The sequence below is a fragment of the Engystomops pustulosus genome, chromosome 7, assembly GCF_040894005.1.
Source record: "Engystomops pustulosus chromosome 7, aEngPut4.maternal, whole genome shotgun sequence".
Taxonomy (NCBI): Eukaryota; Metazoa; Chordata; class Amphibia; order Anura; family Leptodactylidae; genus Engystomops; species Engystomops pustulosus.
The window spans coordinates 9,054,423-9,080,211 of record NC_092417.1 but is presented as its reverse complement, the minus strand read 5'-3'; the positions used below and the strand labels follow the sequence as shown (position 1 = coordinate 9,080,211).

The window sequence follows — 25,789 nt, the reverse complement described above, 5'->3', positions numbered from 1 at the left end:
GCCATTTCAGCCTCCGGCCTTACTGCTTGTTGAGGACTCTTTGCAAGTTATCCATCCATTGGCCAAAAGACTCTCCAGTGTATCCTCGGCTTGTTCCCTGCCAGGTCCAAGCACCTTATCGAGGTTTGTCCTGTTTCTGCTTTCCTCCTCAGGTGTCCCGTCACCAAGATGAATTGGAGGAGACGCAAGAAGAGGCAACTGAGGTGAAAGCCTCCTGTGTGTATCCCAAGGTCCCGTTTCCTGTGCGTTTCCAGATGCCTCCTGTGGTCCGTGTCCTGTGGTCCGTGTCCTGTGGTCCGTGTCCTGTGGTCCGGCATTGGGAAACACAGGGTTACACCTGTTTAACCTGTTAAATGCTGTGGTCAGCGCATTTAACATGCCTCTTCGGGTCTTTCCCCCCCGATCGCCCCCCTCCCCCGAATAGTTTTTGGTGGGCGCTGATCGTTGCCATGGCAGTGCTGGGGTCCGATCTGGTCCCCAGCACAGCCTGCAGGCACTGCCAGCAAGATGGCGTCATCTTAAAGGCACAGTGTCAGCCTATGCATGTGCATAGGCTGACACTGCTAATACCCTGCAATACATTAGTAGTACCATGAACAAGCAATCAGATGATTGCTTGTTCATGTCCCAGGGTGGAAGTAGTAAAAAAGTAAAAAAAATAATGTTTTTCAATAAAAAAATAAAGTAATAAATCAATAAAAATGCCCATAAGCCCCATAACATATAAAGAGACATATAACACAAAAAAAGCCAAAATCATAACAAAAGCCCCACATATATAGTATCACCGCGTCCATTACAACCCGTAGAATAAAAGTAAATTATTATTGAACCCTTTTGATAAAAAAAAAAATGCTAAAATCCCTCCAAAAATTATGATTTTTACCTATTCAATCCCACAAAAAATGCAATAAAAAGTGATCAAAAAAACATATACTTCAGAATGATACAGTTGAAAAGTACAACAAAAAACAAGCCATCAACCAGCTCCATAGCCAAAAAATTAAAAATGTTATGCCACTTGGAAGATGGCAATGCAAAAATTATAACTTTTTCCCCACATTAGGGTTTTATTTGACAAATTTAGTAAAATGTAAGAAAAAATATTCATGTTTGGTATCCCCGTAATCGTAATGACCCATAGAATAAAGATAATGGGGCAAATTTACTTACCCGGTCCATTCGCGTTCCAGCGGCGGCTTCTCCGCTCTGGATTCGGGTCCGGCCGGGATTTAATAAAGTAGTTCTTCCGCCGTCCACCAGGTGGCGCTGCTGCGCTGAAAGTCAACTCATCGCGCCGGAATGCACCGAGCTGGACCAGGTGAAGGTAAGCGGTCCTCAAGCGACACATTTTCGGTTTTTAAATGCGGCGGTTTTTCCGAATACGTCGGGTTTTCGTTCGGCCACGCCCCCCGATTTCTGTCGCGCGCATGCCGGCCCCGATGCGCCACAATCCGATCCCGTGCGCCAAAAACCCGGGGCAATTCATGTACAAGCGGCGCAAATCGGAAATATTCGGGTAACACGTCGGGAAAACGCGAATCGGGCCCTTAGTAAATGACCCCCAATATGATTATTAGTCTATACAGTGAACACAAAAAAAAAAAAAGGAAAAAATTCAGTACAGAATTGAGGGGGGTCTCTGCACTCGGGAGAAACTGCAGAACAAATTGTATGGTGGGTTTTGTATTTTTATCTTTTGGAAATGTGTAAGTTTTAGGGCTAAATGAGCGTATAACCGACAAAATTTTACCATTCTAAATTTCACCTTCATTTTGATGTAATTACTATGAAGATCTCAAGGGGTTAACAATCTTCCTAAAAGCTGTTTCTGATAGTTTGAGGGGGCAGATTTGAAAATGGGTTGATTATATAGGGGGAGTTTTGATGTTAAATATGTAAAATTTCATTCAAATCAGTATTTATCCGCAAAAGAGTAAATTCTGAAAATACAGAAAATCGCTATTCGATTTGTAGCCGCGTGACATCAAAATAAATTATCCAGACATTTCAAAAATTATGAAAATGTAAAGTAGATATATGTTTTGTGTAAGAGCGAACCATTGGTTCACATTAGGAATCCTACTACTTCCCCATTCTCGAACTATAAGGACCTTCGCTATTGTCATGAGCTTTAATACCAATAGCCTCTCTTTTTGCTTCACTTTATCGCTAATCCCAAACAGTCCCATAACTGCCACACTAATCGAGGGGGTCAGTGGCCGCTCTAAAATTTTATTTATCTGCCGGTATAAACCATCCCAGAAACCTTTAAGTCTGGGGCACGCCCAGATTGTATGAAGAAAGTCGGCCTCCTCTATTCCACATTTGAAACATTTAGATGAACTCTTCACTTTCATCTTGTACAGCACATCTGGAGAGTAGTATAGTCTATACCAGTGATGGCGAACCTTTTAGAGCCTGAGTGCCCAAACTTCAACCAAAAGCCACTTATTTATTGCAAAGTGCCAGCACAGCAATTTAAGCAGTAATGTATTTCTCCTTGATCTTTGACAAATTTCAATTGTTCAGCCTCCTAAAGACACCAACCCAGTTGAAAGGAGGAGGGCAAATTTGCCTATCATTGTAGGAAGATTCTATAGGAAGATACTTTGAGTCCTGAATGGTGAAGTTTATGCTGGGGTGATGGACCGGGTGCCCACAGAGGGGGCTCAGAGTGCCGCCGCTGGCACCAGTGCCATAGGTTCGCCACCACTGGTCTATACAATACCTTTGTCTGGATAACTCTGTGATTTTCACTAATAGATCCTACCTTCACATTCCTATAAACCCCCTCCCACTCATGCCGTGTTATCTGTCCTATCTCCTTTTCCCAGTGTTCTTGTGACTTATGTTTAACCCCTAAGAACATACCTTTAATCAATAATCTATAAACCCCAGCAACCAAACCCTTTTCCTTTTTAGTGTTTTTAATAAAGTCTATACATGGATGTGACTCTAATTCTATACTTCTCCGCCTCCTTATTGCTATAATTGCATGTGCTAACTGTGAATATCTCAAAAAGTCTCCATTATTCAAACCCACTTTTGTTTTAAGTGAAGAAAAACTTACCACTACCCCTTTATCCAGTATCTGAGAAAAAAGGCGCACCCCTCTATTTTCCCAGAAAATGGGATCTGGGAGGTTCCCAAGCTCTGGAAAGAGGGGATTATGCCACAAAGGAGTATCTTCTATAATACCATCCATATGAATTATTTTCTTCACCTGACTCCATCCTTTATGAACGGCCTCCATACTTGTATTTAAATTCTTCTTTTTCTCCACTTCCCCCCTCTCCAGTGCTTCGTACACAGTAGGAGCTTTCCCATCTTCCATTATCCAACTTTTCACTGGTTCGTCCCTGTCCTTCCATCCTACTATACGGGACATCTGGGCCGCAAGGAAATAGCCCTGCAGAAAGGGTATCCCAACCCCCCTTCTCCTGAGGGTCTGTATAAGTAACTAATTTTGATTCTAGCTCTCTTCCTCCCACAAATTAATTCATTAAGGAGAGCTTCCATTGCTTTAAAGAAAGAATTATCAATCCAGATTGGCCACGATGTCAAAAAAAACAAAATTTGTGCTAGCAGGACCATTTTTATATCTATCTATCCGCAAAGGAGAGAGGTAGTTTATCCCAGGTATGAACCCTACTTCTAACTGAGTTGACTAGAGGTTTCAGATTTAATAGTTCATATTCTTGCACGGTGGCTGAGTGAGTAGCACTTCTGCCTTGCAGCGCTGGGGTCCTGGGTTCGAATCCCACTCAGGTCAACATCTGCAAAGAGTTTGTATGTTCTCTCCGTGTTTGCGTGGGTACTCCGGTTTCCTCCCACACTCCAAAACATACTGTTAGGTTGTTTAGATTGTGAGCCCCATGGGGACAGGGACCAATTTGACAAGCTCTGTGCAGCGCTGCGTAATCTGTGTGCGCTATATAAAGAATTATTATTACTTTTGCTGAGATTACGGTCCCGAGATATTTCAGCGATTCCTGGCTGTTCATTTTAATTCCAGATTCTAGCTCTACTATCTTATTCCCATCCAGTGGCATCAGACCTGACTTACTCCAGTTAATCTCTAAACCTGAAAATTGACCAAATTCTGTCACTGTGCTTACTGCATTGGGTACCGAGACAAACAATCTGTTCAGACAGTCGCTCACTTTCCTGCCTGGGACAAACCCCCTCTGGTCCTCGTGAATAATACCAATTACCAATTACCTTCTTAAGTCGTCTGGCCAACGTCTTTGCTATGATTTTTTTTTTTTAACCAGAAAAACTTTTATTTATGCTTTGAAGCACAGAATAAAGCATATACATTTGCACATTCCACATAGTGATGTATCATAACATTAACAGATATGCTTAATACATACATAACAAACCCCAACACCAAACCCCCCACCCCCCTGCCCCCTTGATCTGAGCTTCTCCTTTCATTGGCATAATAATTCCTTCTCTAGAGGCACCTAGCACCCATGCTATCCTACTCATATTCCTAGCAACCCTACAGATTGCCAACGTTCCCAACTCTGCAGTAACTGCGGTGAGGCCAGTTCTGGACACTCAATCCACTTACTCCATTGTTTTTCAAATTTCTTACACGCCCCTCTCTTCCTATACACATTCATTTCAAGCTTAATCGTGTTGTTTAGCATTTTCTTCACTTCCGCAAGAGCCGGCGGCTCCTCATCCAGCCAATGCTTGGCAATCGATTTCCGTACGTGGTAAAGAATTTTGGCTACCGCTAATTGTTCTGGCCTAGTTATGTCTAATTCCCCTACACAACCCAACACGCACACTTTGGGTTCGATAGGCACGTTAACTGAAAACACCTTGTGTATCAGTCTACCCGCCCTTTCCCACAGGGGTTGTAGCTTGGAACACCTCCAGAACATGTGCATATCATCCGCACCCTCCTCCCGACATTTCGGGCAGTACGAGTCTCCCCGCAGCCCCATCCTTTGCAGCACAGCCGGAGTACGGTACACCTTATGTATAAGGAATAATTGCGATCTCCTACGTGCCACATTCAATGATAATAGGGAGGGTGACTCCAACACTTCCCCCCATTCCTCGTCTGTAAGGTTTCCCATCTGCACCTCCCATTTCCTCCGGGTATCAGCCATCTGATCTCCCAGCACCTTATCGAGAATCACTCTGTATACCAAGGATATCAGGCCCCGCATATTTTCCGCTTTTACAACCCCTGTAAGGACTCCAATAGAGAACTCTATATTCTGATCTCCAAACTGTGCCTGGATCGCATGTCTGATTTGCAAAAATTGAAAAAACATAGCTCTACTAACCCCAAATTCCTCCGTCAATTGCTGAAATGACTTAAGCACTTCAGCTTCATACAACTGATATAGGTATACAACCCCCTTTCTCCTCCATCTTTGCATGTCTTCCAACATGTACACCTCTCCCAGATAAGGGTTATTCCACAAGGGTGTAAACTTAGTCCAAGGACCCACTGCCATTAAGTGCCCATACCTTTTGCATAAGTCGCAGGGTCGGACAATTACGCACTCCCCTGCCCAAAAATCCCGCTTCCAACGCTGCCATTGGTTCCTGGGTTTCCAAATAATGCTTTACCACTCTTGGGCAGTAAGAAGTGCTCCCCGTCAGATCCCATCCCCCAAATTGTTGGCACTGCGCAGCCAAATAATAAACCCAAGCATTAGGGAGTGCCAGACCCCCCTTATCTTTTGGCATCTGTAGCTTTTCTAGCCGAATCCTTGGGATTCCCTTCTTCCATACTAAATCCCTGAACAGGCTGTGGAACCTACGGAACCAATATTTAGGAATCCACACTGGGGCATTATGTAAAGCGTACAAAAGTTGGGGCATCAGAACCATTTTTACCAGGTTAGCACGGCCTAGTGCAGACAGAGGTAGTTTATTCCAAATCACTATACGGGCTCGCATTTCTTGTAGGAGAGGTGCCAGATTTAAATCAATAAAGTCCGTAACCGTTCGGGTAATCTGTAGTCCCAGATAAGTGAATGTATCCACCACCGGTATTTCTCCCCCCTGTACCTGTGTATGGGCACTAGGAGTCAGAGGCATCACTGCAGACTTCGCCCAGTTAATACGCAGTCCTGAGTAGTCCCCAAATCTAGCGAAAATATTCTCCACCACCGGTATTGCCTGCCTTGCGTCTGAGAGGAATAGCAGTACATCATCTGCATATAGGGCTATACGTTCCTCCCCTCCATTATACTGGAATCCCTTTATATCCTGATGCTGCCGGACCACACATGCTAACGGCTCTATTGCAAGGGCAAACAGCAGTGGTGAGAGCGGACACCCTTGTCTTGTGCCCCGCTGTAAATAGAATCTATCCGACCATCCCCCGTTCACTCTCAGTCTAGCTGATGGCGCTGCATACATCAACTGCACCCATTTAATAAAATTAGGGCTAAACCCCAATTTCTTAAGCACAGCCCACAAGTAACCCCACTCTACACAGTCAAAGGCTTTTGTGGCGTCTAAAGAAACCACTGCCGCATGTTCTCTATCCGCCGTTGTAGCTTGCAAGTTAAGATACAACCTTCTAAGATTAATGGCGGTGGACTTAGATGGGATAAATCCAGACTGGTCACTGTGCACTACTGAGCCCACCACTGAACTCAGTCTAGTGGCCAACACCTTTGCCAGCACTTTAATATCAGACGTGAGGAGCGATATGGGCCTATAAGAATCTGGCAACTGTGCATCTTTCCCCTCCTTAGGGATCACTACAATTGCAGCTTCATAACATGAGGCCGGCAGTCTCCCAGTATCAAAACATTCTTTCAGAGTTTCCCACCACTGTGGTAACAAAACATCCCCATATTCCTTCAGGATCTCAGTCGGCAACCCATCCATGCCAGGGGCTTTTTCATTTGCCATGCCCGCGACTGCTTGCTCCAGGTCCTCCAGTGTAATGGGTCCCTCCAAGAGCTCCCGTGCCTCCGGGCTCAAGAGTGGCATACGGATCTCTCCTAGAAAACTCTCCAATTGTTCTGTGGTATAATCTGCTCTAGTAGTATATAATGTCTTATAGAAATCCGCAAAAACTCTTAGAACCCCTTCTGTTCCTTCTACCAGGTTCCCGCTTTCCTCCCTGAGGCCATAAACATATGCTCTTTCTGTCCTTGCCCGTGCCATTTTGGCTAGCAACCTCCCAGTTTGTTCCCCTTCCGCATAAAATTGTTCTTTTAAGAACATCCGCTTATTATCTGCCTGCTGGAGCATGTGAGTTGTTAACTGGTCCTGCGCATCTACCCATACCCTTTCTGCCTCATGAGTATTGGCCCTGATATAGTTCTCCTCCGCCCTTACCACTTTTTCCCTTAAGTCAGCCCCTATCTGCCTAGACCTGGTCTTCACTTTTTTGATCTCTCTTCCTATAATGTTTCTCAATTCCATCTTTACAGCATCCCATAGAATAACTCCCGGTACCGACCCCTTATTAAACTCAATATACTCTCTCAGGTGATGTTTCGTTACTCCCCCATCTATCAGTTTCAGCCAAAAGGCATTCAAACGCCAACCACACTGTCTTTGCCCATCCCTCCACCCACACCCCACTTTCAGCACTAGGGCCGAATGGTCGGATAACATTCTCGGCTGGTATTCAATATCCAGCACCACAGGAATCACTCCATCAGATCCCAGTATCATATCAATGCGGGACAATGACTCATGCGTAGATGACCTACATGAATACTGTCTTACTTCCAGGTTCCTTTCCCGCCACAGGTCATGGAGCCCAATTTCCGTGCACCATCTCCCCAGGGATGTCATACCACGTCTTTGCCCACCAGCGTCTGTGAACCTATCCATCTCACTGTCCATAACTTGATTAAAATCGCCCATTATGAGCAAAGGGGCATCAGGTAATGCTGATAGACGCTCTAATAAGTTCCGGAGCGGTACAGAGGAGAATGGCGGAGGTATGTACATCACTACCACAATACATTCCCACCTATATATAGTGCAGTGCACACCCACAAATCGGCCTTCCGGGTCAGAAAATGATGAGTGTAATGTGAATGGTAATGCCGCATTGATTAATAGGCTCACCCCCCTAGAATAAGAAGTGTGGAACGCATGATAGCTATGACTAATCCAGGATCTGTCAAGTACATTAGCTGTGTCCCTCGTGAGATGCGTCTCCTGTAGCCCTATTACTGAAATCGCTTTCTCTCTTGCATACTGAAGTACTGCTCTCCTTTTGTTGGCACTTCCCATGCCCCGTACATTCCAGGACAGACAATTAAACACTTCTCCCATGGCAGTCTATTATCTCTCTCCTCCTCCCCTGTGCTAGGCCCACCTTCTCCTCTATTATGCCACTCATCTTTTCACTATATGCAATATTTCTAAGCTCAGATCTTAACCTTTCCCCCCTTGCCCTTCCCATAACAAATAACAATAAACCTCCCCTCCGCAGAGGGTCTGGGCTACTAGTTTGCATCCTAGCCAGTAGGACAAACCGTTCCCACCCACTAGACATTGGGTATTCGTTCTCTATGCTATTTTTACCAAACATTGATAGAAAACTCAGCGTCTGACACAAAAATAGCAACTTTTCCTATAAAGTAAAAAAAGTATTAGTGGATTATAACAGTAAACACGTAACCATCTCCTCCGCCACTACATACATCAAAGTACCATCCAGGTTCGGCATCCTCAAGTCCGCAATACGAATAGGAGGCCCCCCCATAAAAGAGGACCAAACATAGTGCAATAAACTGTAACCACACAAAATAACAGTCAGCAGTAAGATCTCACATTTTGTCCCGATACATAGGGGCCACATCTTCAATCTCCGCCTGGCCTCTCCTCCCGTCTTCGCAGGTGTTGCTCATGCGCATCCAGCCATTGAAGCGCAGATCCCGGCGTATCAAAGAAATGTGTGGTTCCAAGCGCCACCACACGCAGACGGGCAGGATAGAGCATCGAATAGGAGACCCCCAGCGCTCTCAGCCTCTTCTTTATATCCATGAAGTGCATTCGCCTCTTCTGGACCTCCACCGAGAAGTCTTGAAAAAAGGACACTTTCACGCCATTTATCGTAATGTCCTCTTTATCCCGAGCTCGCCGCAGTATCTTGTCACGATCCTTATAATGCAACAGCTTAATAAGTACCGGCCTCGGTGGTCTGCCCGGCGGTCCCGGCCTGGTGGGTACCCTATGTGCCCTTTCAACTGCAAACAGCGGTGTCAGATTCTCTCGCCCAAACTCCTCCAAAAGCCACTTTTCAAAGAAATCATCCGGGTTCTGCCCCTCCACTTTCTCAGGCACACCAACCAATCTAATGTTATTTCTGCGCAACCTGTTCTCAAGGTCATCCGTTTTTGCTTGCAGAGCTAGCACAGCTTGTGATTGTTCGCGTATTGCATTGCGCACGGGCGGAAGCGCTTCCTCTATTTCTTGTACTCTATTCTCCACAGCCGTTGTTCTCTCAGCCATTTTATGCATATCATTGCGCACAAGCAATATTTCTTCTTTCAAACTACCCACTTGACCAGTTAACTGCAGTAGTGCAGAGGTATTATGCTGCATAGCTCTCATAACATCAGTCAATGTGGGTTCAGCCTCCACTTCTTCTAAATCTTGGCTATGCCCTTGCTGTCTGCTCTCCCTGGCTTCTTCCCCTGCCATCTCCTCCTCACCTTCGGATTGCAGGTCTGACAGTACAGCATACCTGGACCCCGGGGAGCTTCCAGACTGTGTCAGTTGGGACAGGGATGTGTCACTCAACCCTGGGGCCATGCGTGCATAGCCACTCAGCTTGGCTGCAGTGTCCGGTCGCAGAGACTTCTGCGCACGCGATCCTGCCTGCTGGCGGGCGCCATCTTGGCTCATCCTCTCCCCCTGCTTCTCGGCCGTTTTCTGCCGCTTTGACCCCGTCATTGCGGCTCTGGAGGACACCCGCCGGTGCTGCTGTCTCTCCCGCTCCGTGGTGGCTATTTTTCAGCCGAACCCGGTGGCAGCTACGTGCTATTCAGGATTCCGGTGGCGGAGCTCGGCTATCACACAGCCGCTTACATCCGCTGCTAGGCCACGCCCCCGTCTTTGCTATGATTTTAGCGTCGGTATTAATCAGTGAAATGGGTCTGAATGATCCTGGGTCCAGTGGGTCCTTGACTTTTTTTGGGATAAGAATGATGATAGCTTCGGACATTGAGTCAGTCACTTTCCCTCTTCTATAAATTTCTTGCATTGTAGTTAACAACATTGGGGCCAGTACTTCTTTTAATCTCCTGTATAAACCGAAGGGAAGGCCATCCTGGCCTGGGGCAGAGTCGCCGCTACAGGAGTCAATTGTCTCCTCCAGCTCCTTCAACGTAATCGGGGAGTTCAGCGCTTCTACCTGATTTCCAGACAAGCGCGGAAAGTTAATATCCTGCAGGTATCTTTTAATATCTCCCATTTGATTTTTATCCCCAACAGACTCATAAAGGTGTTGATAAAAGCGTTTACATTCCTGCTGTATCTTGTGTTGCTCTCTGCATATTTGTCCTCTATGCCCTCGGATAACTGAAATGTTCTTATTTCCTTGTTTATTGTTCTTGATCATATTAGCTAAAAGTTTACCTGATTTCCCCTTTTCCGTGAAGTATCGCTGTCCCGCAAAAAACAGTTTGTGTTGGGCTTTTTCTATTAAGAAATCTTCATATTTTTCCCTGGCATCCTTATAGGCCCGGGTAAGAATGGTATCTCCGGAGTGTCCCAAATTCTTAGATGTGTCCTCTACCTGCTTTTTTAAATCTGCCTCCTTCCTACTAAAATCTTTCTTTTTAACATTAATCGCATGTGAAAGCGTAGACTTAATGAATAGTTTCAACATATCCCAAACTGCAAAAGTGCTTGCGGTATTAATGTTCCTGTCCCAAAACTCTCCAATAGCTGTTTTTAAATCCAGATGAGGTTCGAGAACAGTTAGCCAATGGGGGTTTAGTTTGAACTTCCGCCTACTGAATGATGGTTCCCCTATTGTGACTAGGACTGGAGCATGGTCAGAGATCACAATGGGTTCATAGGTCATTCTGGAAGTGTTCCTCAATACCTGCGAATTAGCTAATCCATGATCTATTCTGGACAGGGTATTACAGGATTTAATGTGACAAGAAAAGGCCCTCTTTTCCCCATATTTTGCTCTCCATATATCCTGTAAACCCATGTCCTGACAAAAGTTCCTCAATTTTATCCCCTCATTAGGGTTTGTTTTTGTTACCCCCAATAGGTTAAAGCGATCAAGATGAGGAACAAAGACCATGTTAAAGCGATCAAGATGAGGAACAAAGACCATGTTCGGGTCTCCCATGATCAGGATTCTGGTACAACTTTTATCCTCAATAAAGCGGGCAAATTCTGACAGAACCCTTAACGATGAGGGGGGGGGGGGGGTATTAACATAAATCAGTGATGGCCAACCTATGACACGCGTGTCAGTGCTGACACGCATAGCCATTTTCAGTGACACACGGCCGCCAGAGAGTTAAGTTTCATCCTCCGCTCCTACACGGCCAGGTGCAGTAGCCGGGAGGCTGAGAGATTGTCCAGCACATTGTAATAAATAGATGTAGTATGGCAGTACATGGTAGGATCAATCACACAACCTAGGGTTAAAGTACCCTAGAAGTTAAATAATTATACAGATTTGTTATTTAAACTATAAATATCACAAAATTATGTTTTTTTGTCAAGGTGACACACCACCAGAGTTATGCTCGGTTTTTTGGCGAATTTTGACACACCAAGCTAAAAAGGTTGCCCATCACTGACATAAATGCAAGAACATACTCAATTCCGTTCAAAAGACAGTAAAAATATAAACCTGCCCTCACTATCAGAGTTTTTATCAATTAATTTGAAGTCTATACTGAAGTGGTTTAGAACCGAGACACCTTTTGAGTAATTACCCCCGTATGAGTGGAATTCCCATACAGCCCATCTTTTTTATATTCTACATCCTGTTAGGATCAGTGGATCCTCTAGACCACCGCGGGAGATGGAACTAGCCAACACCCGGGACCGGAGCCCAGTGGCACCTGGTATTCACCAGAGCCCGCCGCAAAGTGGATTGGACTTGCTGCGGCAGGATACCACTAGTTCGTTCCCAGGCGTGACTAGCCCGCGGTGGCAGCCAAGGTCGAGGTACCTTAGCGGATGACAATCTCGTAGTCAGGTCCAGGCACAGGGTCAGGGCAGGCGGCAGAGATGCAACGTCAAGTCCAAGTCCGGGGTCAGCAACAGGAGGTCCAGGCAGGTGGGAACGGGAACACAGGCACACGGAACACAACAACACGGAGGAACTAGGTAACACGGCAACACAGGACTCAGGAGCGGAGACACACAGGAACGCAGGAATACACAGGAACGCAGGAATACTCGCTTGGAAGGTTTCTCTAAGGCAATGAGGCCCAAAGATCCGGCAGGGGACACAGGAAGAGGCAGGATTCTTAAAGGTGGTGTTCAGCCAGTGCACCAATTAGCGGTGCGCTGCCCTTTAAGTTTTCTGCAGGAGCCGCGCGCGCGCCCTAGGAGGCGGGGACGCGCGCACACGGCAGTCCGGGGAAGAGCAGGAGCCGGGAGAGGTGAGTGAGGAGACCGGGCTGCAGCGGGGGCACACGGGGAGCACGGATGAGCCCACGATCCGAGACAGGGATCGCGGGAGCACCCGTGACACATCCTAATTATGGGGTTAAGTGGGTTTCTAGCAATACTACCACAGTTGGCAAATGTTTATTTATTACATCAAATATTGCACATCTTCTTTTCCTATCGCTCAGGCCCCTAATGTTCCAACAAAGAACTCTTATTGCCTTCTCCATTCAGATAGGGAGAAGAAAGAAAAAAGAAAGAAAGAGGAAAAAAAAAAAAAACTTGCCGGTATACCCCTCCCCCCCCCCACCCCCCCTTACCCAAACTTGATCCACTTGATTACAGCCTGTTTTTCACCATCTTATAACTTGCCCTCAATTTCTGTGTCTCCCTCTTCACTACCAAATACTTTCAATAACCACTTCTGTATGTTAGTGGCCATATTCCCTTCAGAAGGCTCCTCTGGATACCCAATTATTCTTATATTGGCCCTCCTTGACCGATTCTCCTGATCTAACAGCTTTTCTTTCAACTGTGCATTTTCTTCCCTTAGTTCTTTCATGCCTTTCTGGATTGATTTAATATCTTCCTGAGTTTTCCTGACGCTCTTTTCCATTCCCTTAAACTTATCCCTCAATGAATTCAAATCATCCCTCATTATCGCAATGTCAGAGCTAATACAGCCAACCTCCTTTTTTAGCTCAGCTACTGATGACTTAGTTTCTTGAACCGTGTCAAGGATCTAAGCCAGAATGTCTTCGTTTGTGGGATTAAGATCTTCACTAGCTAGGGAATTAGACCCTGTGTTATTGGAAGCTGAGGGAGGCAAATCCTCCTTGCTAATTTGTTTTGTTTTAGTTGGGGAGGCCTTCCACATTTTATCTAACCCTCCTGACTTTCTTTCTGTCTTTTTTGGAGGCATGATGAAGTAAAGTAACCTACACCCGACAATGACAGACAAACAATACGGTAAAACCAGATTAAGTTCTACAACCTAAAACTTAGTGAATAAGCCTTAAGCAAAGTGTTAGTAAGTATTGCGTTTTAAGTCAGTTAGTTATTATCCTATTGTTAAGCCAGCAATTGAATAAACTAGAGCAGTGATGGCTAACCTATGGCACGGGTGCCAGAGGTGGCACTCAGAGCCCTTTCTGTGGGCACTCAGGCCATCACCAGAGATGACTCCAGGTATCTTCCTGCAGTCCCAGACAGCCCAGGACTTGCTGTGCACAGAGCTATTTTAAAGTGACAGCTCTACCTGGGACTATTTTCTGCTTTATTGGTGTCCTCAGGGTGCTGGTATCAATAAAACAGTGACAGAGAAGGGAGTATAAATCACAAATTACATTTCTGTGTTGGCACTTTGCGATAAATAAGCGGCTCTTTGTTGTAGTTTGGGCACTCGGTCTCTTAAAGGTTTGCCATCACTGAACTAGATTAACGCAAGGCGCACAGAGAGCAAAATACAGATATAAAATACAGTAATGCCAAAATCGCCACAGGCTTATAATTACTTCAACGCAAATTTAACTAGGGTTGCTCAATAGTATGACTTAGAAAAAGAATGTTACTGGAGCAAACCCGAAAATCCAGACCAGACTTAAGTTAGGAGTTGGTTAGAAAAACAAGCAATAGAAGCATCATTAGGAGCCCTGGCGAGGTTGCCCAACTACAGAAACCACATCGGCATATCAGACTTTGCCCTATAGTCCCATATGAAAGATATGAACAAATCCATATTGATAAATGTGGAACTGGAGGGAAATGGGCTGAGATCTGGAGTCATTGGAAATAGTTTTTTCCCCCATTGTTGAGGATGTGTTTCTGGGAGGAGGGAGAGGAAAAGAAGAGAAAGGGGAAAAAAAGAAGAAAAGAAAAAGGATGACATATTGTGTTTTATCTGGAGACCTGATGGCAGATCTCCACCATTGTGTTTCAGGTTAGGACGAACTATGTCTAGCAGTATGTGGTACACACCCTGGTTATATGAATTTTGTTAAACTGTTATATGTGTGAACACTGTTAAATTGCAATGTCTGACTACTATTTCTGTAATGTACATTCTTTGTTAAAAAAGCAATAAAAAATTTTTATAATGAAAAAAAAAAAAATAGAGATATGGGAAATGTTATTCAGCAACTTATTTAGGTGATAAATCTATCTGCCTGGAAATGTAAGGATTTCGAATTTAAAAAAAGAGAAATTTTTCAAAAAATTCATCATTTTTTCTTATTTTAGTAAATAAACACAAAACTTATCAACCAACATTTACCACTAAAATGAAGTACAACATGTGGGGAAAAAACAATCTAATAATCGCTTTGATAAGTAGCAGTTTTCAAAAGTTATAACCATATAAAGCGACGCAGGTCAGAATCCAAAAAATGTGGGTGAGCCTTAAGCTGTAAAATGGCTGCGACCTTAAGGGGTTAATAAAACAAAAAGAAACAACATTAAACAAAAACATACAAAAACAAACTCTGTAGTGCGGCTGCTAGACCACGTCCATAATTTCCAACGAATATGGGGTACTAGTTTAAAATTCTCAATGAATTCTTTTTCCCATTATTTTGCTACGCCATCCCTCCAGTTCTTACATTCTCAATATTAAGTAGCCTGTAGTGCTCTTAATTGTATAAGGTTATTGCTCTGTGAGATAAGAGTGTTAGTCCTTTGTATATTACACGTTGCTCCATCTGTACATTTATACACTGCGGAGAATGACTGATCCAGTGCAGAGATCTGTATTACTGAGGTCATTGTACATGATGAGCCCCGGATATGATGGGTGACACATGTCATACACAATGTTACCTCTGTAGATGAGCTCCTCCAGTACAGCGGCCAGGACCGGGGAACCGTGATCCTTCCGTAGTACATGAAGACTGACCCACAATGTTATCACAGCTTCTGCTCCTCTACAGAAAATCTCCTGGAGTAAATTCCGGGCCAAGGTTTTTCTATCATGTTCTAAACTCAGGTATTTCTAGAACAAAAGAAAGGTCCAACATAAGGGTCATTATACAAGGAGCCTGAATACAAAAGGTTAATATACACAGATACTTAAAGGGGTATTCTCACCTGGGCATTCACATTCAGTTTCACTAATCTTCCATTTATAAACATTTCTTCAATTGGATGTTATTAACCCCTTAAGGACGCAGCCATTTTGTAGCTTAAGGCTCAGCCCGATTTTTTGGATTCTGACCTGCGTCGCTTTATATGGTTATAACTTTTGAACACTGTTACTTATCAAAGCGATTCTTATATTGTTTTTTCCCCACATGTTGTACTTCATTTTAGTGGTAAATTCTGGCAGATAAGTTTTGCGTTTATTTACAAAAAAAAGAAAATATGATAAATTTTTTGAAAAATTTGCCATTTTCGAAATTCTAAATCATTGCGTTTTCAGGCAGATAGATTTATCACCTAAATAACTTGCAGAATAACATTTCCCATTTGTCTACTTTACATTTTCATAATTTCTGAAATGTTTGGATAATTTATTTTGATGTCACGCGGCCTACAAATCGAATAGAGATTTTCCGTATTTTCAGAATTGACTATTTTGGGGATAAATACAGTTTTGAATGAAATTTTACATATTTAGCATCAAAACCCCCCTATATAATCTACCCATTTTAAAATCTGCACCCCTCAAGCTATCAGAAACAGCTTTTACGAAGATTGTTAACCCCTTGAGATCTTCATAGTAATTGAATCAAAATGGAGGTGAAATTTAGAATGGTCATATTGTTCCCTTATACGTTCATCTAGCCCTAAAATTTACACATTTCCAAAATATAAAAAGAGAAAACCCACCATACAATTTGTTCTGCAATTTCTCCTGTGTACAAAGACCCCCCACATGTGGCCATTACTTGTGTTATGGGGGCACAGCGAGACGCAGAAGGGAAGGAGGGCGCTGCAGCTGCCAGGATTTTAGTTTCCTCATTGGCCCCTTTTGAAGGCTATAAAATTTTCGCTTTTGCGCTATTAGGGCCATGTGACAGCATTTTTTTTGCGGGATGAGATGCTTTTTCCATTGTTACCATTTTGGGGTTGGTATCACCTATTGTTGAAAATTTAGGAACTTTTTTTGAGGGCAGGAGTAGAAAAGCATCAATTCTGTACTGGATTTTTTACTTTTTTTTTTTTTGGTGTTCACCGTATAGACTAATAATCCTGTTATCTTTATTCTATGGGTCGATACGATTACGGGGATACCAGACATGAATATATTTTCTTACGTTTTACTAAATTTGTCAAACAAAACCCTAATGTGGGGAAAAATCTATCATTTATGTATTGCCGTCTTCCAAGTGGCATAACATTGTTACGTTTTTGGCTACGGAGCTGGTTGATGGCTTGTTTTTTGCGGGACATGTTGTACTTTGCACCAGTATCATGTCGGAGTACACATGGTTTTTTGATCGCATTTTATAGCATTTTTTGTGGGATTGAAAAGGTAAAAATCATAATTTTTGGAGGGTTTATAACATTTTTTTACTGCGTTTATCGTGGGGGTTCAATAATGATTTATTTTTATTCTACGGGTTGTTACGGACGCGGTGATACTATATATGTGGGGTTTGTGTTATGATTTAGACTTTTTTTTGAGTTATATGTCTCTTTATATGTTTTGGGAGTTTGGGGCATTTTTAGTGATTTATGACTTTATTTTTTTATTGAATAACTTTTTTTTTTTACTTTTTCACTTTTATACCATGGGACATGAAGAAGCAATCTTCTGATTGCTTCTTCATGATAATATTCTGCAATACTCATGTATTGCAGAGTATTATCAGTGTCAGCCTATACACTTGCATAGGCTGGCACTTTGCCAGTAAGATGACGTCACAGACACCATCTTACTGGCAATTCTTGCAGGTAACTCTGGGGTCCAGATCGGACCCCAGAGTTGCTATGGCAACGATCGGCGCCCCCCGAAAACGGTTCGGGGGGGCCGATCGTGGGGGAAAGACCCCCCCAGATGCTTGTTAGATGCCGCGGTCGCACTGACCGCGGCATTTAACGGGTTAAGCACCCGCGATCGGAGACAACTCCGATCGCGGGTGTTACACTGGGGTGCCGGCTATTAGTTACAGCCGGCACCCCGTGTTTCCCGATGCCGGTTCGGCTCTGATCCAGAGCCGAGCCGGCATAAGCGCCGTGGCGGATATATCCGCCACTGAGCGCTAAGTCACTGCGCTCCGTGGCGGATATATCCGCCACGGAGCGTGAAGGGGTTAAAAAAAAATGATCCTGTGTGAAGATAATTTCTCATAAATGTAGTCATTCTGTCCCTTAGAAACGAGATGGCTTCCTCGGTTACGACCACGTCACACTCTGGCAGCGGTGGCCAGACATGAGCTATTCAGTCCTGTCTGACCTCCTGGATTCAGCAATCATTACCACAGGACGGCTGTGGGTCATGTAGTAAATCCCGGACATTTCATATACAAAAACAATTTGTTTCTTTGTGCAATCCCTCCATCAGACGTGGCCGTATCCGAGGAAGCTATCTCGTTTCTAAGGGACAAAATGACTACATTTATGAGAAATTATCTTCACACAGGAACATTTTTTTAATAACATCTAATTGAAGAAATGTTTATAAATGGCAGATTTATCAAACTGAATGTGAATGCCCAGATGAGAACGCCCCTTTAATGTCTTCTCTATAATGTGCTGGTCCAGAGGAGAGAAATAGATGGAATAGTTGGGGAGAAAATCCTGATTCCACAAGTAACAATCATAATATTTACCAGAATATAATGACCCCCTTATGTATGTGTGGGGGTGGGGCAGGACAGGATAGCTACACTTATAATACTTACACAATATAATCTGCTATATAAGCCATAGGCCCGTAAAAGAAGGTTGTGAGCTTCCCACAAAAATGGCAGCGAGGTCACAGCCCCCACTGTGGTCTATTGTGCGGTCACAGGATAACAGAGGAGACACCTGTATATAACACCTGATATCACAGGGGACACCTGTATATAACACCTGATATCACAGGGGACACCTGTATATAACACCTGATAACACAGGGGACACCTGCATATAACACCTGATAACACAGGGGACACCTGCATATAACACCTGATAACACAGGGGACACCTGCATATAACACCTGATAACACAGGGGACACCTGCATATAACACCTGATAACACAGGGGACACCTGCATATAACACCTGATAACACAGGGGACACCTGCATATAACACCTGATAACACAGGGGACACCTGCATATAACACAGGGGACACCTGCATATAACACCTGATAACACAGGGGACACCTGCATATAACACCTGATAACACAGGGGACACCTGTATATAACACCTGATAACACAGGGGACACCTGTATATAACACCTGATAACACAGGGGACACCTGCATATAACACCTGATAACACAGGGGACACCTGCATATAACACCTGATAACACAGGGGACACCTGTATATAACACCTAATAACACAGGGGACACCTGTATATAACACCTGATAACACAGGGGACACCTGTATATAACACCTGATAACACAGGGGACACCTGTATATAACACCTGATAACACAGGGGACACCTGTATATAACACCTGATAACACAGGGGACACCTGTATATAACACCTGATAACACAGGGGACACCTGCATATAACACCTGATAACACAGGGGACACCTGCATATAACACCTGATAACACAGGGGACACCTGCATATAACACCTGATAACACAGGGGACACCTGTATATAACACCTGATAACACAGGGGACACCTGTATATAACACCTGATGACACAGAGGACACCTGTATATAACACAGGGGACACCTGTATATAACACCTGATAACACAGGGGACACCTGTATATAACACCTGATAACACAGGGGACACCTGTATATAACACCTGATAACACAGGAGACACCTGTATATAACACCTGATAACACAGGGGGCACCTGTATATAACACCTGATAACACAGGAGACACCTGTATATAACACCTGATAACACAGGGGACACCTGTATATAACACCTGATAACACAGGGGACACCTGCATATAACACCTAATAACACCGGGGACACCTGCATATAACACCTAATAACACAGGGGACACCTGTATATAACACCTGATAACACAGGGGACACCTGCATATAACACCTAATAACACAGGAGACACCTGTATATAACACCTGATAACACAGGGGGCACCTGTATATAACACCTAATAACACAGGAGACACCTGTATATAACACCTAATAACACAGGAGACCCCTGTATATAACACCTGATAACACAGGAGACACCTGTATATAACACCTGATAACACAGGGGGCACCTGTATATAACACCTGATAACACAGAGGACACCTGTATATAACACCTGATAACACAGGGGACACCTGTATATAACACCTGATAACACAGGAGACACCTGTATATAACACCTGATAACACAGGGGACACCTGCATATAACACCTAATAACACAGGGGACACCTGTATATAAGACCTGATGACACAGGGGACACCTGTATATAAGACCTGATGACACAGGGGACACCTGTATATAACACCTGATAACACAGGGGACACCTGTATATAACACCTGATAACACAGGGGACACCTGTATATAACACCTGATAACACAGGGGACACCTGTATATAACACCTGATAACACAGGGGACACCTGTATATAACACCTGATAACACAGGGGACACCTGTATATAACACCTGATAACACAGGGGACACCTGTATATAACACCTGATAACACAGGGGACACCTGTATATAACACCTGATAACACAGGGGACACCTGCATATAACACCTGATAACACAGGGGACACCTGCATATAACACCTGATAACACAGGGGACACCTGTATATAACACCTGATAACACAGGGGACACCTGTATATAACACCTGATAACACAGGGGACACCTGCATATAACACCTGATAACACAGAGGACACCTGTATATAACACCTGATAACACAGGGGACACCTGTATATAACACCTGATAACACAGAGGACACCTGTATATAACACCTGATAACACAGGGGACACCTGTATATAACACCTGATAACACAGGGGACACCTGTATATAACACCTGATAACACAGGGGACACCTGTATATAACACCTGATAACACAGGGGACACCTGTATATAACACCTGATAACACAGGAGACACCTGTATATAACACCTGATAACACAGGGGACACCTGTATATAACACCTGATAACACAGAGGACACCTGTATATAACACCTGATAACACAGGGGACACCTGTATATAACACCTGATAACACAGGAGACACCTGTATATAACACCTGATAACACAGGGGACACCTGTATATAACACCTGATAACACAGGGGACACCTGCATATAACACCTAATAACACCGGGGACACCTGTATATAACACCTAATAACACAGGGGACACCTGTATATAACACCTGATAACACAGGGGACACCTGCATATAACACCTAATAACACAGGGGACACCTGTAGATAAGACCTGATGACACAGGGGACACCTGTATATAACACCTAATAACACAGGAGACACCTGTATATAACACCTGATAACACAGGAGACACCTGTATATAACACCTGATAACACAGGGGGCACCTGTATATAACACCTGATAACACAGAGGGCACCTGTATATAACACCTAATAACACAGGAGACACCTGTATATAACACCTGATAACACAGGAGACACCTGTATATAACACCTGATAACACAGGGGGCACCTGTATATAACACCTGATAACACAGAGGACACCTGTATATAACACCTGATAACACAGGGGACACCTGTATATAACACCTGATAACACAGGAGACACCTGTATATAACACCTGATAACACAGGGGACACCTGCATATAACACCTAATAACACAGGGGACACCTGTATATAAGACCTGATGACACAGGGGACACCTGTATATAAGACCTGATGACACAGGGGACACCTGTATATAACACCTGATAACACAGGGGACACCTGTATATAACACCTGATAACACAGGGGACACCTGTATATAACACCTGATAACACAGGGGACACCTGTATATAACACCTGATAACACAGGGGACACCTGTATATAACACCTGATAACACAGGGGACACCTGTATATAACACCTGATAACACAGGGGACATCTGCATATAACACCTAATAACACAGGAGACACCTGTATATAACACCTGATAACACAGGGGACACCTGTATATAACACCTGATAACACAGGGAACACCTGTATATAACACCTGATAACACAGGGGACACCTGTATATAACACCTGATAACACAGAGGACACCTGTATATAACACCTAATAACACAGGAGACACCTGTATATAACACCTGATAACACAGGAGACACCTGTATATAACACCTGATAACACATGGGGACACCTGTATATAACACCTGATAACACAGGGGACACCTGTATATAACACCTGATAACACAGGAGACACCTGTATATAACACCTGATAACACATGGGGACACCTGTATATAACACCTGATGACACAGAGGACACCTGTATATAACACCTGATAACACAGGAGACACCTGTATATAACACCTGATAACACATGGGGACACCTGTATATAACACCTGATGACACAGAGGACACCTGTATATAACACCTGATAACACGGGGGACACCTGTATATAACACCTGATAACACGGGGGACACCTGTATATAACACCTGATAACACAGGGGACACCTGTATATAACACCTGATAACACAGGGGACACCTGTATATAACACCTGATAACACAGGGGACACCTGTATATAACACCTGATAACACAGGGGACACCTGTATATAACACCTGATAACACAGGGGACACCTGTATATAACACCTGATAACACAGGGGACACCTGTATATAACACCTGATAACACAGGGGACACCTGTATATAACACCTGATAACACGGGGGACACCTGTATATAACACCTGATAACACGGGGGACACCTGTATATAACACCTGATAACACAGGGGACACCTGTATATAACACCTGATAACACAGGGGACACCTGTATATAACACCTGATAACACAGGGGACACCTGTATATAACACCTGATAACACAGGGGACACCTGCATATAACACCTGATAACACGGGGGACACCTGTATATAACACCTGATAACACAGGGGACACCTGTATATAACACCTGATAACACAGGGGACACCTGCATATAACACCTGATAACACGGGGGACACCTGTATATAACACCTGATAACACAGGGGACACCTGTATATAACACCTGATAACACAGGGGACACCTGTATATAACACCTGATAACACAGGGGACACCTGTATATAACACCTGATAACACAGGGGACACCTGTATATAACACCTGATAACACAGGGGACACCTGTATATAACACCGGCACATCTCACCTGCAGATCTGGGATATTTCGGGAGCTCAGCTCATGTAGAAGTGATGGAAGACTCAGGTTCTCCATGATTTGGAGCAGATCCTCCTGGAAATACTCATACGTCACCCTCAGGACATGATGTGGATAGTGACAAAGCTGCTGGTAAAACTTCCGGGTCTCAGCATCTGGAAATGAAGGAGACACAAGGATGAAATCTTCTAGGACATGTAGAGGGATGACAGCAGTGGATATTAGTACAGTAATGTCATTGTGCTGCTAGGGGACTTGTGTAGGAACCTGGAACAGGCCAGGAAAGTCAAATGGGGCAGATTTATCCAGTGTCTGAAAGTCAGAATATTTCTAGTTGCCCATGGCAACCAATCACAATCCCGTTTAAAATATTCATGAGCACTGGTATTTTAAACGGGAGCTGTGATTGGTTGCCATGGGCAACTAGAAATATTCTGACTTTCAGACACTTGATAAATCTGCCCCAATGTCTGGAAGATGCATTGCTCCCAACCATCCCGGTTTGGCCAGGACAGTCACGATTTTTTTACCTCTGCCCCGCGTCACGGGCAACTGTCAGATTGTCACGGATATTCCCTCCAGGTCGCGCACTTGCTGGGGTTGTCCCGGCTCTGTGTCCCGCATAGTAAATACTTTCAAAGCCAGAACCTGGGAGCCTACATCTCCTAGGGTTCCCCAGAGCAGACATCGGGCAGGGAATCCTTTTGAGAGAAGTGTCGGGTTAGCGGAGAGAGCAGGGACCACGTCATCAGGTCAGATCACCATCTGTCCATATATGGTCTCCAGGGCTTCCCCAGACACAAGCTATTTATTGAATAAAATAAATTTATGCCCAGTCCGGGATTCGAACCCCAGACCCTCTGCAATAAGGATAGAAGCTTCTACCCTCAAGGCTATAAACTCAGAGGATGTCAGTGGGAGGATTTTCTGCAACTAAGAGTTTCACTGTTACATTGTGACGCACCGATACTTCGAGAGGGATCTTCTCAGAGAATATTATTGAGATTATTATTGAGATGATTATTATTATTAAGATGAATATTGAGAGTAATATTGAGATTATTATAATTTAGATTATTGAGATTATTATTATTGAGATTATTTTAATTATTGAGATGATTATTATTATAATTATTAAGATTCTTGAGATTATTATTATTGAGATTATTAGTACTAACATTATAATAATACTGATGGTCTCCATGATAATAATAAAAATAATAATAATAGTCATCTCAATAATTACAAATGGTAATTTCTGAGAAGATGTATCCTCCCATCAATGACCACTGGGCCAATACCCTAGTGCAGTGATGGTGAACCTTTTGGAGAGAGAGTGCCCAAACTTCAACCAAAAACCCACTTATATGTCGCAAAGTGCCAACATGACAATTTAAGCAGTAACTTATTGTTTTAATCCTATTGGCGGCCTGAGTTCATCAATACAATAGAAAGATGATGGAGAAATTTGGATTGTAGCTTCCCTACGGGTTACCCTGAAAAGGAGGAATCAGGGTTCCCAGAGCAGGAGCTCCAAAAATAATCTCTCTTTCCACACTTTCTCGTTCCTCATGTAGCTCTGGCTGCCAAGGATGTCGATTAAAAATGGCGCTGAGCATGGCACATCCTGGGCTGTATTGGACGGCAGGAGGAAGCCTTGAGTCCTGTTTGGCAAACTCTGTGTTGGGGTGAAGGCCTGGGTGCCCACAGAAAGGGCTCTGAGTGCCACCTCTGGCACCCGTGCCACAGGTTCGCCACCACTGCACTAGTGGATGGAAGCTCCTTCTCTGTAGCATTTAGAGTGTATGAGTTCAAATCCCAAGCTGAGCACATTTTTTTTATTATTATTATTATGAAGAGGATTATTATTCTTATTATTATTGTGATTAATATTATAATGAAGATGATTATTATTAATAAAAATGTAGTTTAAAGAACTGGTTAGCACAACCCAATGCAATATTAAATAGCCTTGTGCAACATAAATAAGCATGAAAGAACAAAAACAGAAAGCGATGCACAAAAGCGGCCCATACATGAATACTCAAAATATACACCAAAAATTGCTCATTTTATTGATATAAAGGACAAACAAGAAACCATACAAAGACATCTAAAGCCATTTAAAACAAATAATGTACATAGAATGACTTAGGTGGAGATCCCGGTCTGGGTCAACCACAACTAACCTCTAATCCAGACAAAGAATACTGTCTAAACACCTCTACCCATGATAAATTGCATGAAGATATAATAATTATTGCATATAGTGCCCCAGCCAACAAATTACAGGTAATGGGCGATGGAAGGCCCCAAAATCATGCTGCAATGATGATAAAACACACCTATAAAGTGCAAGTGCTACAAGTGAAACAACTGTCAAAGCCCCCTAATGTTTAAACCAATGTGAGTTTCCAATGTAAAGTGCAAATTGCAGAGGGGGGGGGATGAAAGTGCTGATAAGCAATCCTATGAGGTCAAGGTTAGGGTCTTACGGCATGTGATAGATTGTAGAAAAAGATCCTGTGAGGTTGGTGGAGCAATGGGAAATGAGGTGGGATGCGAGGTGAACGGCTCCCCGCGCGTATCGTCGTCCCAAGGACCTACCCCTGAGGAAGTCGTGTGTGAGGTGTGTTTTATCATCATTGCAGCATGATTTTGGGGCCTTCCATCGCCCATTACCTGT

General features: G+C 43.7%; 2 protein-coding genes across 2 annotated transcripts in view; both read right to left on the bottom strand.

The window, feature by feature from the left end:
- LOC140069209 (NACHT, LRR and PYD domains-containing protein 6-like) overlaps window positions 1-25,789 on the bottom strand; it is a 225,304-nt gene that overhangs the window by 19,433 nt on the left and 180,082 nt on the right. The gene's annotated exons all lie outside the window — the stretch shown is intronic.
- LOC140069232 (NACHT, LRR and PYD domains-containing protein 3-like) overlaps window positions 1-25,789 on the bottom strand; it is a 67,604-nt gene that overhangs the window by 8,789 nt on the left and 33,026 nt on the right. The window contains exons 2-3 of the mRNA XM_072114691.1: window positions 23,095-23,258; window positions 15,421-15,592 (exon numbers count right to left, since the gene is read on the bottom strand). Coding sequence (XP_071970792.1) covers window positions 15,421-15,592; window positions 23,095-23,258 — 336 coding nt within the window. The remainder of the gene's footprint in view (window positions 1-15,420; window positions 15,593-23,094; window positions 23,259-25,789) is intronic.